The 17737-nt window shown below is 39.5% G+C and overlaps 1 protein-coding gene across 1 annotated transcript in view; it reads right to left on the bottom strand.

The window, feature by feature from the left end:
- LOC112409464 (ATP-binding cassette sub-family A member 17-like) overlaps positions 1 to 17737 on the bottom strand; it is a 77403-nt gene that overhangs the window by 24987 nt on the left and 34679 nt on the right. The window contains 4 exon segments of the mRNA XM_024759614.1: positions 6436 to 6534; positions 14100 to 14250; positions 16489 to 16699; positions 17007 to 17177. Coding sequence (XP_024615382.1) covers positions 6436 to 6534; positions 14100 to 14250; positions 16489 to 16699; positions 17007 to 17177 — 632 coding nt within the window.

Here is a 17737-nt window from a genome sequence, read left to right as displayed (position 1 = left end):
AAAAGACAGTGAATTAATTGTTATTTATTGCTGTGACACAGATTATCCCAAAATTTAGCATATTTATTTATTTATTTATTTTAAAATCTTTTGGCCTTGCCACACAGCTTGTGTAATCTTAGTTCCCTGACCAGAGATTGAACCCACTCCCCTTGCACTGGGGGCATGGAGTCTTAACCACTGGACCACCAGGGAGGTCTCAGCATCTTAAAACAACAGTAAGCGTTTCTGATCTCACACAGTTCCTGTGGGTCAGGAATTTGGGAGTGGCTCAGCTGGGTGGTTCTGTCTCAAGGTCTCTCCTGAGGCTGTAGTCAAGCTATTGGCCAGGCTGCAGTCGTCTGAAGGCTGGACTGGGGCAGGAGGGGCAGCTCTCAGGGTGGTGCCCTTATGTGGCTATGGGCGGGAGGCAGTAGTGTGTGGTTCTCTGTAGTTCTGACAAGAACATTGGTTGATGGTTTAAGTAACATGAATGATTAAGATAAAAGTGAAACAACAAAGATGTATGTCAGAACTTCACTCATTCGTCCATGAGGTAAGCAACACTTTTGTTGGATTGAGTAACATTTTTTTAATACTGGAACAGTATTTCCTCAAATTCTATTCTTAATGAAATTGCTTCAGATATGACATACTTTTAAGCTTAATTCACACTATTAACATTTTCTCAGTCATTACTTTTTTAATCTAGACAATCAAAGCAATAAATTTAACCCCAATTTATAGTGTTTATCAATTTCCATGTTGTAAATACTCTCACTATGATTGATTTCAAATTATCAACATACATTTCCATCATACAGATGTAAGTAGATGTAAAAATAACCTCAAGAGCACTGATAATAGTAAAATGTAGCCAAATCATGAGGAAATGAAGTTTTATTACCTTTTGTGATTATTGTGATTGATAATAAGAAATATGTATTTGATCTTTGTCCTGGTTCTGGAATAGAGCGCCTAAAATCCTTGTAAATTTCTAAGTGATGAGAGCCATAAAAGTGTCTTTTGTTATGTTAATAGGTGACTTTTGGAAAGCACCAAAGGATGGGGGTCGGTTGCCATGGGAAAAAAAAACAAGTGATTAGAGGGTTAGAACTTTTGACCACCTTCACCCAATTCCCCCACCACTACCTCCAACCTCTGGCAACCACAAATCTGTTCTGTGTTTCTATGAGGTGTTTTTTTTTTTAAGATTCCACATATAAGTAAGATCATACAGTGTTTGTCTTTCTGTGTCTGACTTATTTCACTGAGCATAATGCCCTCAAGGCCTATCCATGTTGTTGCAAGTGTCAGGATTCCTCTTTTTCTTTTTTTTATGGCCAAATAGTGTGTGTGTGTGTGTGTGTGTGTGTGTGTGTGTGTGTGTGTCTATCAATCACATTTTCTTTATCCATTCCCCTGCTGATGGACACTTAGGTTGTTTCTACAACTTGGCCATTGTAAATAATGCTGCAATGAACATGGGGGTGCAGATATCTCTTTGAGGTAGTGAGTATATTTCCTTCAGATATATACCCATAAGTGGAATTGTTGGATCATATGATAGTTCTATTTTTTTTAATTAATTAATTTTTTTTTGGCTGCATTGTGTCTTCGTTGCTGCGCTCAGGCTTTCTCTAGTTGTGGCAAGCAGGGACTACTCTTCATTGCAGCGTGTGGGCTTCTTATTGCAGTGGCTTCTCTTGTTGTGGAGCACAGGCTCTAGGCACACGGGGCTTCAGTAGTTGTGGCATGTGGGCTCAGTAGTTGTGGCTCGTCGGCTCTAGAGCACAGGCTCAGTAGTTGTGGCGTGCAGGCTTAGTTGCTCCGTGGCATGTGGGATCTTCCTGGACCAGGGCTCAAACTTATGTCCCCTGCATTGGCAGGTGGATTCTTAACCACTGTGCCACCAGGAAAGTCCCTCTATTTTTAATTTTTTGAGGAACCTTCAATATCAGTTTTTATAGTGGCTGCACCATTTTACATTCCGACCAACAGAACACAAGGGTTCCCTTTTCTCCACATCCTGGCCAAAGCTTGTTATCTCCAGTCTCTCTGCCATTCTAACAGGTGTGAGGTGTTATCTCATAGTGGTTTTGATTTGCATTTCCCTAATGATTAGTGAGGTTGAACACCTTTTCATGTATCTGTTGGCCATCTGAATATATTCTTTGGAAAAAAAGTCTATCCAGGCCCTTTGCCCATTTAAAAATTGGATTGTTTTTTCTTTTTTGCTATTGAGTTGTATGAATTCTTTATATATTTTGGATACTCACCCCTTATCATATAAGTGTCTGCGAATACTTTCTCCCATTCAGTAGGTTGTCTTTTAATTTTGTTGATCATTTTGTTTGCTGTGCAGAGCTTTTTTATTTTGATGTAGTTCTACCTGTTTATTTTCCTTCTGTTGCTTGTGCTAATGTCCTCCCTTTGATTGTGAGCTGGACCTAGTGACTAACTTCTAATGAACAGAATATAGTGAAAGTGATAAAAATGTCACTTCCAAGATTAGGTTACAAAATGAATGTAGCTTCCATCTTGGTCACGTTTTCTCTCTTTCTCTGATCACTCGCTGTGGGGGAAGCCAGTTGCCATATCACAAGGTCACTCCAGCAACCTGGGAAGAGGCCACATGGTGAAGAACTGAGGCTAATAGATACCAAGGAACTGAGGTCAGCCAGCAACAACAGGAGTGAACTTGGAAGTGGATCCTCCCCCAGTTGAGCCTTTAGAGACTGCAGCCCTGGCTAACAGCTTGACTACAACCACCTCCCAGGAGACCCTCAACCAGAACCACTTATCTACCAGCTCCTGGACTCCTGACCCACAGAAACTGTGAGGTAATAAATGTTTGTTGTTTCAAGGCTGCTAAGTTTTAGGGTAATTTGTTATGCAGCAATAGATAATGAATACAAGCCAAAAAAAGAGTGTAACAGACATGAGCACCTGAAAGGGAAAAATCATGCATAAGTAGTAGTCCCAGGAGGAGTGGAAAGAGAGGAAGGATCAGAAGAGAGATTGGTTGAGAATTTTCCAAAACTGACCAATATCAGCAAACACATTGTGAAAAGTGGTAAAAATCCTAAGCAGAGGAACACAAAGAAAACCACACAAAGGCACATCACTGTAAAAATGTTGAAAACCTAAAACAAAGAAAAAACAATATTAAAAGCAGCCAGAGGGCTTCCCTGGTGGTGCAGTGGTCGAGAGTCTGCCCGCCGATGCAGGGGATGCGGGTTTGTGCCCCGGTCCGGGAGGATCCCACGTGCTGCGGAGCGGCTGGGCCCGTGGGCCATGGCCGCTGGGCCTGCACATCCGGAGACTGTGCTCCACAGTGGGAGAGGCCACGGCAGTGAAAGGCCCGTGTACCGCCAAAAAAAAAAAAAAAAAAAGCAGCCAGAGGTAAAGGACAGATTGCATTAAAAGAATAATAATAATACTGGCAGCTGACATATCAGTGGACATATTGGAAGCCAGAAGACAATAGAATGGAATGGATAAGCAAAAGTGATTTATCCATATGATAGAGTACTATTCAGAAATAAAAAAGAACAAGTATTTATTATAAACACCACAACATGAATGAACCTCCAGAAATTCTTCTAAGTGAAAGAAGCCAGACATAAAATACATACTATATGATTTTCTACATATGAATCCAAATGATTCCATTCTTATGAAATGCCCAGAATAGGTAAATATATAAAGACAGAAAGTAGACTAGTGGTTGCCTTGGGCTAGAGATGGGAACAAGGAACGTTTGCTAACGAACATGAAAGATCTTTTCAGAGTGATGAAAATGTTCTAATATTGGATTTTGGTTATGGTCACACAACTCTGTAAATTTACTAAAAGCCATCAAACTTCATGGTATGAATTACTGATTACTGTTACAGTATGTAAATTATACCTCAGTAAATCTGTTTTAAAAAGAAGACAATAGGGCTTCCCTGGTGGCGCAGTGGTTGAGAGTCCGCCTGCCGATGCAGGGGACACGGGTTCGTGCCCCGGTCCGGGAAGATCCCACATGCCGCGGAGCGGCTGGGCCCGTGAGCCATGGCCATTGAGCCTGCGCGTCCGGAGCCTGTGCTCCGCAACGGGAGAAGCCACAACAGTGAGAGGTCCGCATACCGCAAAAAAAAAAAAAAAAAAAAAAAAAAAAAAAAGAAGACAATAGAATTACATTGTAGAAGTGTTTAAAAAACCCTGCTAAAGTAAAATTCTATATCAAGGAAAAATTCCTTCAAAAACGAAGGCCAAAAATATATTTTCAGGCAAACAAAAACTCTGAGACTTTATCACCAGAAAATCTGCGCTAAAGGAAATAGATATTGTTTAGGCAGGAAGAAAACAGTTCTAGATGGAAGCTTAAGGGTGAATGAAGGTTTAAAGAAAAATGCAAAGGGTAAATATGTGCTAAATTTATTTTAAATTAATTTTTATTGGAGTATAGCTGCTTTACAATGCTGTGTTAGTTTCTGCTGTACAGCAAAGTGAATCAGCTACACATATACATATATCCCTTCTTTTTTGGATTTCCTTCCCATTTAGGTCACCACAGAGCATTGAGTAGAGTTCCCTGTGCTATACAGTAGGTTCTCATTAGTTATCTATTTTATACATAGTATCAATAATGTATATATGTCAATCACAATCTCCCAATTCATCCCACCCCCCCTCCCCCACCGGTATCCATAGGTTTGTTCTCTATTTCTGTGTCTCTATTTCTACTTTGCAAATAAGTTCATCTGTATCATTTTTCTAGATTCCACATATAAGCGATATTATAAATATGTGCTAAATTTAAATGAATACCGATTGCACAAAAAACAATAATGTATTATGGGTTTTTAAAAATACACAGAATTGAAATAGTTGAACAAAATAGCACATATCTCTGTAAGTAGAATAAATGGAATTTAAGTGTGCTATGTACCTTGCATTGTCTGGAATGTGGTAAATGTACTAGTTTATTGTAAACTTTAATAAGTTAAAAATGCACATTGTAATCTTAGGATAACCACCAAGAGAACAGCAAAATAACTTACAAATTCTAAACTAACAGAGGAGAAAATATAAAGTAAAAAAAAAAAAAAAAACCCACTAAATCAATCCAAAACACCAGAAAGGAAATAAGAGAATATGGAATTGGTGGGATAAATAGAAAACACTGAATAACATGGTAGACTCAAAACCAAATGAATTAGAATTTTTATTAGTTGTAAAGGACCAAAGCTTCTATTTAAAAAGTAAAGATAGACAAATTAATGTTTTTTTAAACTCCAGCTATATTCTGTTTATAAGAAATACACCTAAAATATATGGCTACAGTTAGAATAAATGCAAAAGGATGGACAAGGAAAATATCCTTCAAAAATCAGGGAGAAATAAAATCATTTCCAGACCAAAATAACTGAGAGTGTTTGGCACCAGCATAAAAACAGTAAAGGACGTGGTACAGAATGTACTGCAGGCAGAAGGAAAGTTACTGGAGAAGCATGAGGAGAAAACAGAAAGAGTTAACTATGTACATGAATTTAAATGACCATTGTCTTCCCCAAACAACAATAATGTTTTGTGGAGTTAAAAAAGAGAATTAAAATATATAATAATAGTATATAAGTTGGTGATGGTGGGATGTGTGTGAATAAAATTCAAGTGTTCCAGAAGCAGAGGAAAGATACTAATTCACCTGAGACTTTGATAAATTACATATGTGTATCTCAATATCTAGGCTTACCACTAAAATAAGAATATATAGTTTCCAGTTAGTGTGGGGTAGGGAGGAAAATATAGAATGAGAAAAAATAATCCAAAAAAGGGAGAGAATAAGCCGTATAGACTAAGCAGGACTAGTATAAAATATAAAATGATAGATATAAACTATAATATATCATAAGTAATACTCGTAAATAGCCTACATATTCCATTTAGAAGACAAATATTACCAGACTGGGTAAAATACTCACCTGTTCTTCTTGCCACTTTATGGCCTAGTGTGGCCTCTTGGGTAGTTTACCTGGAATGCCTCCTCAAAGCCTTCCTAGCACTGAGCCAGCATCCCTGCTTTATTACATTCAAATAGCTTGGTGGATGAATCAGCCAATCTCAGAGCTGCCCTAACTTGGGAAATCTTTTTAAATGAAATAATAAACCTTCCTAATAAACCAGCTGAGTGTGGGTTATCTGTTACTTACAATCAAAAGTATCACAACTGGTATAATTTTTTTTTTGATTTTCATTCCTAGAAATTTATGTTAAAATTTTGTTTGTTGGGTGATATTACATTCAATATTTTCTGCATTAACCAATATCCCTATTACTGGAAGTACTAGTCAGAGGCTGGAAGACCATTCAGTGAGGATGTTATAGAAAGGATTCAAGCACAGGGCAATGTTTAAGATCCCTTCCAACCCTAAGATTCCTGGAGTCTATATTTTTGTACTTGCTTACCGAATGAAGACTTCTTCCATAGTTGTGACAGAGGCCCCAAAGCCGGCAATGCCCAGCTCTTCCTGCCTCAGTTCCAAGTCAGTAAATAGAAATTCAAACCTGAGATGGAAGAACAGTTTTATTCCTCAAAGGTGGAAGGTGAATCCCTCATTATCACCATTGGCTTTCTACAGAGGAAAAAGCATGGGCTATGGAGTCGAGAATATTTTTGTTCAAATCTCAACTCTGTCCCTCTCTAGCTTCATGACTCTGAACTTGAACAATGAGCATAACAGCATTTACTTCAAAAACTTTCTGTAAGGGGCTTCCCTGGTGGCGCAGTGGTTGAGAGTCTGCCTGCCAATGCAGGGGACATGGGGTTCGTGCCCCGGTCTGGGAGGATCCCACATGCCACGGAGCGGCTGGGCCCGTGAGCCATGGCCATTGAGCCTGCACGTCCGGAGCCTGTGCTCCGCATTCATACAAAAAAAAAAAAAAAAAAAAAAAAATTTCTGTAAGGATAAATCAAACATACACCTAGCACATTGCAGATACAAAGTAAATATTAATTAATCTCTTTTATTTTGAGCAAGAAGAAATAACAGTACTATTTTTGGAGTGCTTACTAAATGCCAAGGGCCATTCTAAGCCCTTTTCCATTTATTAACTCTGTGAATCCTCTCAACAGCTCGCTGAGGACAGTGCTGAGAAGGTAAATAACTTCTGTGGGAGCCTGGCAACAACTGGACTGGAAGTCAGCCACACCTACTAGACTGCCCATAGTAGTCAGCCTGCCACAACAGAAGAGCACACATAGCTCACATAGGAAACACCTGTAGAGCATAGAGCACTGGTGACCAGACAGGAATGCACCGCTGGGATGCATAGGATGTGATGTCTCCTACCTAAGGCCACTTCTCCAAGATCAGGAAATGTAACCAATCTATCAAAAACGTAAAAATAAAAACAGCTGGAATTAGGCAAAATGAGGTGACAGAAGAATATTTTTCAAATGAAGGAACAAGATAAAACCCCAGAAACAGAACTAAGTGAAGTCACTTAACTGATAAAGAGTTCAAGGTAATTATCCTAAAGATGCTCAAAGAACTCAGGAGAAATATGGGTGAACACAGTGAAAAGTTTAACAAGGGGTTAGAAAATATGAAGAAGAACCAAACAGAGCTGAAGAATACAATAATTGAAGTAAAAAATACACTAGAAGGAATCAACAGTAGATTAAACAATACAGAAAAATGGATCAGCTAACTGGAAGACAGAGTAATGGAAATCACTCAAGCTGAATAGAAACAAGAATTTTTTAAAATGAGGACAGTTTAAGAGACTTCTTAGACAATATCAAGTGTACTAACATTCACATTACAGGGGTCCCAGAAGGAAAAGAGAGAGAGACAAAGGGACTGAGGACATACTTGAAGACATAATAGCTGAAAACTTCCCTAACCTGGGAAGGGAAACAGATATTCAGGTTCAGGAAGTAAGAGAGTCCCAAACAGGACCAACCCAAAGAAGACCACACCAAAACACATTGTAGTTAATATGGCAAAAATTAAAGACAAAGAGAAAATATTAAAAGCAGCAAGGGAAAAGCAACAAGTTATGTACAAGGGGACTCCCATAAGGCTATCAGGTGACTTTCAGCAGAACCTCTGCAGGCTAGAAGGGAGTGGCACAATATTTTTAAAATGATGAAAGGGAAAAACCTACAACCAATAATACTCTACCCAGAAAGGCTGTCATTCAGATTTAACGGGGAGATCAAAAGTGTTACAGACAATAAAAGCTAAAAGAGTTCAGCACCACAAAACTAGCTTTCCAAGAAATATTAAAGGGACTACTCTAAGCAAAAAGAAAAGGTCACAAGTAGAAATGTGAAAATTATGAAAGCAAAAATCTCATTAGTAAAGACAAATATACAGTAAAGGTACTAAGTCAACCACTTATAATGCTATTAGGAGGGTTAAAAGACAAAAGTAGTATAATCATCTATATCCACAATAAGTAGTTAAGGGATACACAAAACAAAAAGATGTAAAATATGATGTCAAAAACAGTAAACATTGGTGGGGGGAAGTAAAAATGCAGGGTTGTTAAAATACGTTCCAACTTAAGAGATCAGCAACTTGAAATTATAGATATAGATATATAGATATAGTTTGCTATACATTAACCTCATGGTAACCACAAGCCTAAAATCTATAATAGATATACTCACAAAAAAGAGAAAGGAATCCAAATAGAACAATAAAGATAGTCATCAAATCACAAGGAAAGAGAGCAAAAGAAGAAGAAAGAAACAAAAAAGAACTACAAAACAACCCCCAAACAATTAACAATTGGCAATAAATACAAAGCTATCAATAATTATTTTCAATGTAAATGGTCTAAATACTCCCATCAAGAGACAGAGTGGCTGAATGGATACAAAAACAAGACCCATTTATACGTTGCCTACTAGAGACTTCAGATCTAAATACACACACAGACTAAAAATGAGGGGATGGAAAAAGGTATTCCATGCTAATGGAAATAAAAAGAAAGCCAGGGTAGCAATACTTATATCAGACAAAGTAGACTTTAAAATGAAGACAGTAACAAGAGACAAAGAAGTACATTATATAATGATGAAGGGATCAATCCAAGAAGAAGATATAACAATTGTAAATATATATGCATTAACATTCCATCCAAAAGCAGCAGACTACACATTCTTTTCAAGTTCACATGGAATATTCTCCAGGATAGATCAAATGCCAGGCCAAAAAACAAGTAGACAAAGAAGTACATTATATAATGATGAAGGGATCAATCCAAGAAGAAGATATAACAATTGTAAATATATATGCATCCAATATAGGATCACCTAAATACATAAAGCAAATATTGATAGACATAAAGGGAGACATTGATAGTAACACAATAATACTAGGGGACTTTAACTCCCCACTTACATCAATGAACAGACCATCCAGACAGAAAATCAATAAGGAAACTCTGGGCTTAAATGACACATTACACCAGATGGACTCTCTCTTTCTCTCTGTGTTAGCAGACTACACATTCTTTTCAAGTTCACATGGAATATTCTCCAGGATAGATCAAATGCCAGGCCAAAAAACAAGTCTTGGTAAGTTTAAGAAAACTGAAATCATATCAAGCATCTTTTCTGACCAAAACAGTATGAGACTAGAAATCAACTACACGAAAAAAACTGCAAAAACCACAAACACCTGGAGGCTAAACAATATGCTACTAAACAACGAATGAGTCACTGAAGAAATCAAAGAAGAAATTAAAAAACACCTGGAGACAAATGAAAATGAAAACACAATAATCCAAAATGTACATGATACAGCAAAGGCAGTTCTAGAGGGAAGTTTATAGTGATACAAGCCTACCTCAGGAAACAAGAAAAATCTCAAATAAACAATCTAAACTTACACCTAAAGGAACCAGAAGAAGAAAAATAAACAAAACCCAAAGTTAGTAGAAGAAAATAATCATAAATGTTAGAGCAGAAATAAATGAAATAAAGACAAAAAAATAGAAAATAATCAATAAAACTAAGATCAGTTTCTTTGAAAAGATAAAAAAATTGATAAGCCTTTAGCCAGACTCATCAAGAAAATAAGAGAGAGGGCCCAAATCAATAAAATCAGAAATGAAAAAGGAGAAGTTACAATGGACACCACAGAAACACAAAGGAATATAAGACATTACTATGAACAGTTATACACCAATAACATGGACAACCTAGAAGAAATGGACAAATTCACAGAAATGTACAATCTCCCAAGACTGAAACAGGAAGAAATAGAAAATATGAACAGACCAATTACCAGTAATGAAATTGAATCAATAAAAACAAAACCAAAAAAACCTCCCAACAAACAAAAGTCCAGGACCAGATGTCTTCACAGGTGAATTCTACCAAACATTTAGAGAAGAAAAATCCTTCTCAAACTATTCCAAAAAATTGCAGAGGAAGTAACGCTTCCAAACTCTATCTACAAGGCCCTGATACCAAAACCAGACAAAGATACAGCACAAAAAAAAGAAAATTACAGGCCAATATCACTAATGAACATAGATGCAAAATCCTCAACAAAATATTAACAAACTGAATTCAACAATACATTAAAAGGTTCATACACCATGATCAAGTGGGATTTATCCCAGGGATGCAAGGTTGGTTCAATATCGGCAAATCAATCAATGTGATGCACCACATTAACAAACTAGTCAGACTCATCAAGAAAATAAGAGAGAGGGCCCAAATCAATAAAATCAGAAATGAAAAAGGAGAAGTTACAATGGACACCACAGAAACACAAAGGAATATAAGACATTACTATGAACAGTTATACACCAATAACATGGACAACCTAGAAGAAATGGACAAATTCACAGAAATGTACAATCTCCCAAGACTGAAACAGGAAGAAATAGAAAATATGAACAGACCAATTACCAGTAATGAAATTGAATCAATAAAAACAAAACCAAAAAAACCTCCCAACAAACAAAAGTCCAGGACCAGATGTCTTCACAGGTGAATTCTACCAAACATTTAGAGAAGAAAAATCCTTCTCAAACTATTCCAAAAAATTGCAGAGGAAGTAACGCTTCCAAACTCTATCTACAAGGCCCTGATACCAAAACCAGACAAAGATACAGCACAAAAAAAAGAAAATTACAGGCCAATATCACTAATGAACATAGATGCAAAATCCTCAACAAAATATTAACAAACTGAATTCAACAATACATTAAAAGGTTCATACACCATGATCAAGTGGGATTTATCCCAGGGATGCAAGGTTGGTTCAATATCGGCAAATCAATCAATGTGATGCACCACATTAACAAACTAGAGAATAAAACCATATGATCATCTCAATAGATGCAGAAAAAGCTTTTGGACAAAATTCAACATCCATTTATGATAAAAACTCTCCACAGAGTGGATATAGAGGGACCATTCATCAACATAATAGGGCCATATATGATAAGCCCACAGCTGACATCATACTTGACAGTGAAAAGCTGAAAGCACTTCCTCTCAGATCAGGAATAAGACAAGGATGCCCACTCTCACCACTTTCATTCAACATGGTATTAGAAGTACTGGCCACAGCAATCAGACAAGAAAAAGAAATAAAAGGAATCCAAACTGGAAAGGAAGAAGTAAAACTGTCACTGTTTGCAGATGACATGATACTATACATAAAAATTCGAAAGATGCTACCAGAAAACTACTAGAGTTCATCAATGAATTTGGTAAAGTTGCAGGATACAAAATTAATACACAGAAATCTGTTGCATTTCTATACACTAACAATGAAAGATCTGAAAGAGAAATTAAAGAAACAATCCCATTTACCATCACATCAAAAGAATAAAATACTTGGGGATAAACCTACCTAAGGAGTCAAAAGACCTGTACTAAGAAAACTATAAGATGCTGATGAAAGAATTCGAAGGTGACACAAACAGATGGAAAAATATACCATGTTCTTGGATAGGCAGAATCAATATTGTGAAAATGACTATACATAGAAAATCCTCAAGATGCCACCAAAAAAACTACTAGAACTCATCGATGAATTTGGTAAAAGTTGCAGAATACAAAATTCATAGACAGAAATCTACTGCGTTTCTATACACTTACAACAAATTATCAGAAAGAGAAATGAAGGAAACAATCCCGTTTACTGTCACATAAAAAAGAACACAATACCTAAGAATAAACCTACCTAGGGAGATAAAAGACCTGTACTTGGAAAACTATAAGACACTGATGAAAGAAATTCAAGACAACACATAGTGGTGGATATACTGTGTTCATGGATCGGGAGAATTATTATTATTAAAATGACCATACTACCCAAGGCAATCTACAGATTCAATGCAATCTCTATCAAAATACCAATGACATTTTTGACAGAACTAGAACAAATAAGTCTAAAATTTTTATGGAAACACAAAAGGCCCCAAATAGCCAAAGCAATCTTTAGAAAGAAGTCTAGAGCTGGAGGTATCATGCAAAGCTACAGTAATCAAAACAATATGGTACTGGCACAAAAACAGACAAATAGATCAATGAAACAGAATACAGAACCCAGAAATAAACCTATGCACCTATGGTCAATTAATTTACAACAAAGGAGGCAAGAATATGCAATGGGGAAAACACAGTCTCTTAATTAAGTTGTGCTGGGAAAACTGGACAGCTACATGTAAAAGAGTGAAATTAGAACATTTTCTCACATCATATACAAAAATAAACTCAAAATAGATTAATGATCTAAATGTAAGACCAGAAGTCATAAAACTCTTAGAAGAAAACATAGGCAGAACACTTTTTGACATAAATCGTAACAATATATTTTTGGATCTGTCTCCTAAGGCAAAGGAAACAAAAGCAAAAATAAACAAATGGGACCTAATTAAACTTAAAAGCTTTTGCACAGCAAAGGAAACTATTGACAAACAAAAAGATAAACTACTGAATGGGAGAAAATATTTGCAAATAGTATATGACTGATAAGGGGTTAATATCCAAAATATATAAACAGCTCATTCAACTCAATATCAAAGAAAAAACAACCTGATTTTAAAATGGGTAGAAGATCTGAATAGGCATTTTTCCAGTTTGGATGGAAGAGTGTGAAAGCCACTGTGAAGTAGACTAAGTAATGCATGGGTGATGAGATAAAGCAGGCAACATGCTTAGCCCATTTTAAGAGTTTTGATTGTGCAGGGTTGCAGGGCATGGAGTGGTGGCTGGAAAGACAGGTAGGCTCAAGAGAGTGTTTTTCCAGATCACACTAATATGTTCATGGAAATGACCCAAAGAGAGAGAAGTTGGTGATGTAGATGAGAGAGGAAATTATCAAACAAGTGAACTCTTGAGAAGGTGAGGTGGGTGGGTACTTGAGCTGGTGTTGAAGCAAGCAAGTTTGTAGGTTTGTGACAGGGATAAAATAGAGTTCTTGTTGGATGGTGTTTATTTTCTCAATGAAGTATAAGGTAAGATTCCTCTCTGAAAGCAACATGAGGACTGAGGAGAGGGAGAGAGGGAAGTGTTGGGAACCAATCTGAGGTCTGAGATAATTACAGGGCTGACTTCTGCTCCCACCCCACATCAGAAATCCACTTATAACTTTATAGTCAGCCTTCCATATCCAAATGTTCCACATCCACAGATTTAACCAAATGGGGATAGTGTAGTACCATAGTAACCTATTTATTGAAAAAATCTGTGTATAAGTGGACCCACGCAGTTCAAACCTGTGTGGTTCAAGGGTCAACTGTAATTTAAAGGAAAATCAAGTAAAATCTTCATCTGAGCTCAGTTACTTGGGTGCATGTAATTAGAGTTCACACAATCAAGGGCCCCTCTAAAGCCATCTTAAAGAATTTGATTTTAACCTGAAGGCAACTGGGAACCATCAAGGGTTTTTAAGGCGAAGGAAACATGATCAGAGTCCTGTATTTTCAAGTGCACTCTGGCTGGGGTGTGGTGTCTTTCTAGGAAATACCAAAGGCCTAGGGATCCAGACCATTACAGCTTTGAGTGCCCTTGGCGAGGACAGGGATAGGAGAGACAACTGTACACTCAGTACATGCAAACAATTACTCCAGACGTCTCAGGTATGGCATACTTGTGCACACTCTCTTTAGGAAGTATAAATGTTATTTCTTCTCCAGTGCTAGACTGGAAAATTGCATTTGGTGTGTGTTGATAAATCAGATGAGAAATCTTCTCCGTGTTACAGTGAGGTTTTTTCACTAAAGTCATATAATATCCTGCACCTGAAACAACATTTAAAAGATCATGAAACAGTTTTACCCTTTTTAGTCACATTTAGCATTCTATATCCTAGAACAGGATAGCTCCACAGGACAGGGAAGCTGGTGAGCCCTGCAGGCTTGAATTTAAACCACAGTGAACTTGGCTTTGAAGGTCTATAATGCTACTCTTGAGTCTTACCTTCTACTCCATAGTTGGGAGGTGATAATAGCACATTTAGCAATGCTAGGCAAAATAAAGGTGGGTTGTATTAAGGGCAACACTCTCTTTAAGCGATAACTAATGTGGGGAAGTGAAAACTTAGTAGGTAGGGGCCTTGAACATTAAGGTTAAGAATAAGCATACCTCTATCATAATTAAATTATGTTTTTGAGGATACATACCTTATGGTATTCTAAACATTCTTTCAGAAATTACTAGTAACATTTGTTACTACACTGCTTGCAATGCACTCATTCAATAAACATTCACTGAGCTCTTATGATGTGACAGGCACTCTTCTAGGTACTGAGCACATAGCAGTGGACCAAATAGTCAAAGATCCCTACTCTCAAGGGGCTTTCATTAAAGGCATGTGAGACAAATAATAAGATAAATAAGTAAAATTTAGAGTATATTAGTGACAAGTGCTAAGGCGAAAGATGAACAGGGGAGGGGATACAGAGTATCAGGGATTGTGACTTTAAACAGGGTCACAAGGAAGGCCTTACTGAAAATGTGACATCTGTAAAAGGACTGAAGACCTAAGGAAGAGGAGAAGGCATGACAATATGTGGCCCGGAGGAAGGAGCAGGCCCAGTATGCTGGATAAGAAAGGGGGCCATGAGGCAGGAGCAGAGCAAAGCAGCTGAAGAACTTTAGGAAATGTGGTCGGGGTAATAGGACCAGGCAAAGCAAGGCCTTTGGGCCACTCCCAAGACTCTGCCTTTTCCTTTCAGTGGAACAGGAAGTCATTGGTGGACTGAGCAGAAGAGTGACACACTCATTCTGACAACTGGGCAGAGGCCAGGGGTGGGTTAGAAGCAACTGCAATAATGCAGGTAGAGGGACGGCAGCTTGGACCAGGAGGCTAACAAGTGGTAGAGGTGGGAGGAAAGCAAGGTCACTAGTTTGCAGGTAGATCAGTTATGGGCTATGAGAGACAGAGGATCAGGGAGCCCCCAAGGTTCTGGCCAAGCATCTAGAAGAATGGACCTGCCGGGCTTCCCTGGTGGCGCAGTGGTTGAGAGTCCTCTTGCCGATGCAGGGGACACGGGTTCGTGCCCCAGTCCAGGAAGATCCCACATGCCGTGGGGCGGCTAGGCCCGTGAGCCATGGCTGCTGAGCCTGTGCGTCCAGAGCCTGTGCTCCGCAACTGTGGCCTGTGGCCTGTGGCCACAACAGTGAGAGGCCCACATATAGCAAAAAGAAAAAAGAAAAAAAAAAAAAGAATGGCGCTGTCTTTACTGTGGGGGAGATGGTTTGGCAGTAAAGAGCTGGAGCTCAGCTCTGCACAGGTTTTGGACAAGTCTTTCAGGTCTGTTCACTGTCTATGTGGATGTGTGGAGTAGGCAGTTAAATACACAAATCTGGAGTTCAGTTGAGAGGTCCAGCCAGAGATACATACGTTTTTCAGCCAGGTAAGTATTTAAAGTCAGGACACTGGATGAGATCACTAAGTCAGTGGGCAGAGAAAGAAAAGTAAAGCAACCAAGGCATTTCCATGTTTAGAAGTAGAAGTGATGCAAAGGAGCATTCAGAGACATAAGAGGGAAACACAGAGGGCTGGGGGTCCAGGAAAACAAGGGGAGGATGTTTGTGGTGGGATGCTAATGAGGAGTACACCCAGTTGTGGAAATAACAACTCGCACTTTTGCATGCACTAGCTCCCACTTTGAGGAACATGGTATCTTAATCTCCGTTTTATAGATCAGAAAACTAAGGCCAAAAAAGGATGAACTAACTTGGTAGAAAGGATGAAGAGGGAGTAAACTACCAGAGTGGAACTCAAACACAGGCCTTCTAACTCCAAGTCTCAGAGATCTGCTTCATTCCTTCTTCGTTCTCACAAGCCCCTCTGCCTGGGGCCTCAGGTCTCTACCCACAGGTAGCAGAACAGGATGTCTAGAGAAGGCCTCTCCCTGCCTGATCTCAGGGGCTCTTCAGGAACGTTACCAATGGATACTTTCTCCAGCACACTGGGCCAGCAACGCTGACCCCACACAGAATGGAGTTTTGGCTGCCTGCCCGGGGCCGCTCACCATATTTCTGCTTCAGGAACAGAGATGACCCGCAGCACTGCAGCTCCCCCTTGGCCATGATGGCGATGCGGTCCCCCGGCAGGTTGGCCTCATCCACGAAGTGGGTGGTCAGCAGGATGGTGCGGTCACTTTTGTGCTGCTGAGGAAGGTCCCAGATGGCCCTCCTGGAGATGGCGTCCATGCCTGAGGTTGGCTCATCCAGCATCAGCACCTGAAGGGCAGAGGAATGACCTTGTGATGACGGCAGAGTCACGTCCCGGGCCCCGGCTGGCTGCACTGCAGGCCCTATGTGACTGGAGGTCAATGAAGATTCAGCAGTACCACCCACACGAGACTGCCCATCCAGGGTGTCCAGAGCTGAGGTGCCTGGGCCATGGCTGAAGGGCCTGCAGCCAGCCCAGGCCAAGTGGGAACTATAAAGTGATACTTCTGGGCCCTGCTGACCCAACGTGTTTGTCTACTGCATGTGGGGGCCCTGACCTGTATCTTTAAGGAAGCCAGGCCCTGCAGCCCCCTACCTTGGAGCCTGCGATGAGGGTGATGCCGATGAGGGCGATGCCAATGGAGAGCTTGTGCCTCATTCCCCGACTCAGGAACCTGCTCCGGGAGTCCCGTTTGTCCTCCAGACTGAGGATGTGCAGCACACATTTGATTTCTTCAGGGCACTTCTGGTGCAACAAGTCTTTCAGCTGAAATAGCAGAGGACAGAGATCTGGCAGCAGCTTCTGAGGGGAGGCTGGCTCGTCCAACAAGCATTTTGCTTGTACAGCAGTCCCCCCTTACCTGAGGTTTCGGTTTCCACAGTTTTAGTTACCCACTACCCACAGTCAACTATGGTTTGAAAATATTAAATGAAAAATTACAGAAATAGGGGACTTTCCTTGTGGCGCAGTGGTTAAGACTCCGCCTGCCAATGCAGGGGACACGGGTTTGAGCCCTGGTCCAGGAAGATCCCACATGCCACGGAGCAACTGAGCCTGTGCGCCACAACTACTGAGCCTGTGCTCTAGGGCCCTCGAGCCACAACTACTGAGCCTGCCTGCCACAATTACTGAAGCCCGTGCATGTAGAGTCAGTGCTCTACAACAAGAGAAGCCACCGCAGTGAGAAGCCCGTGCACCGCAACAGAGAGTAGTCCCCGCTCACCGCAACTAGAGAAAGCCCGCGTACAGCAATGAAGACCCAATGAAGAAGCCAAAAAATACATAAATAAATAAATATTTTAAAATGATAGAAATAAACAACTCAT

Source organism: Neophocaena asiaeorientalis, unplaced genomic scaffold, assembly GCF_003031525.2.
Source record: "Neophocaena asiaeorientalis asiaeorientalis breed wild unplaced genomic scaffold, Neophocaena_asiaeorientalis_V1.1 scaffold254, whole genome shotgun sequence".
NCBI lineage: Eukaryota > Metazoa > Chordata > Mammalia > Artiodactyla > Phocoenidae > Neophocaena > Neophocaena asiaeorientalis.
The sequence above is the reverse complement of the archived record's forward strand: the minus strand, read 5'-3'. Positions and strand labels throughout refer to the sequence as shown.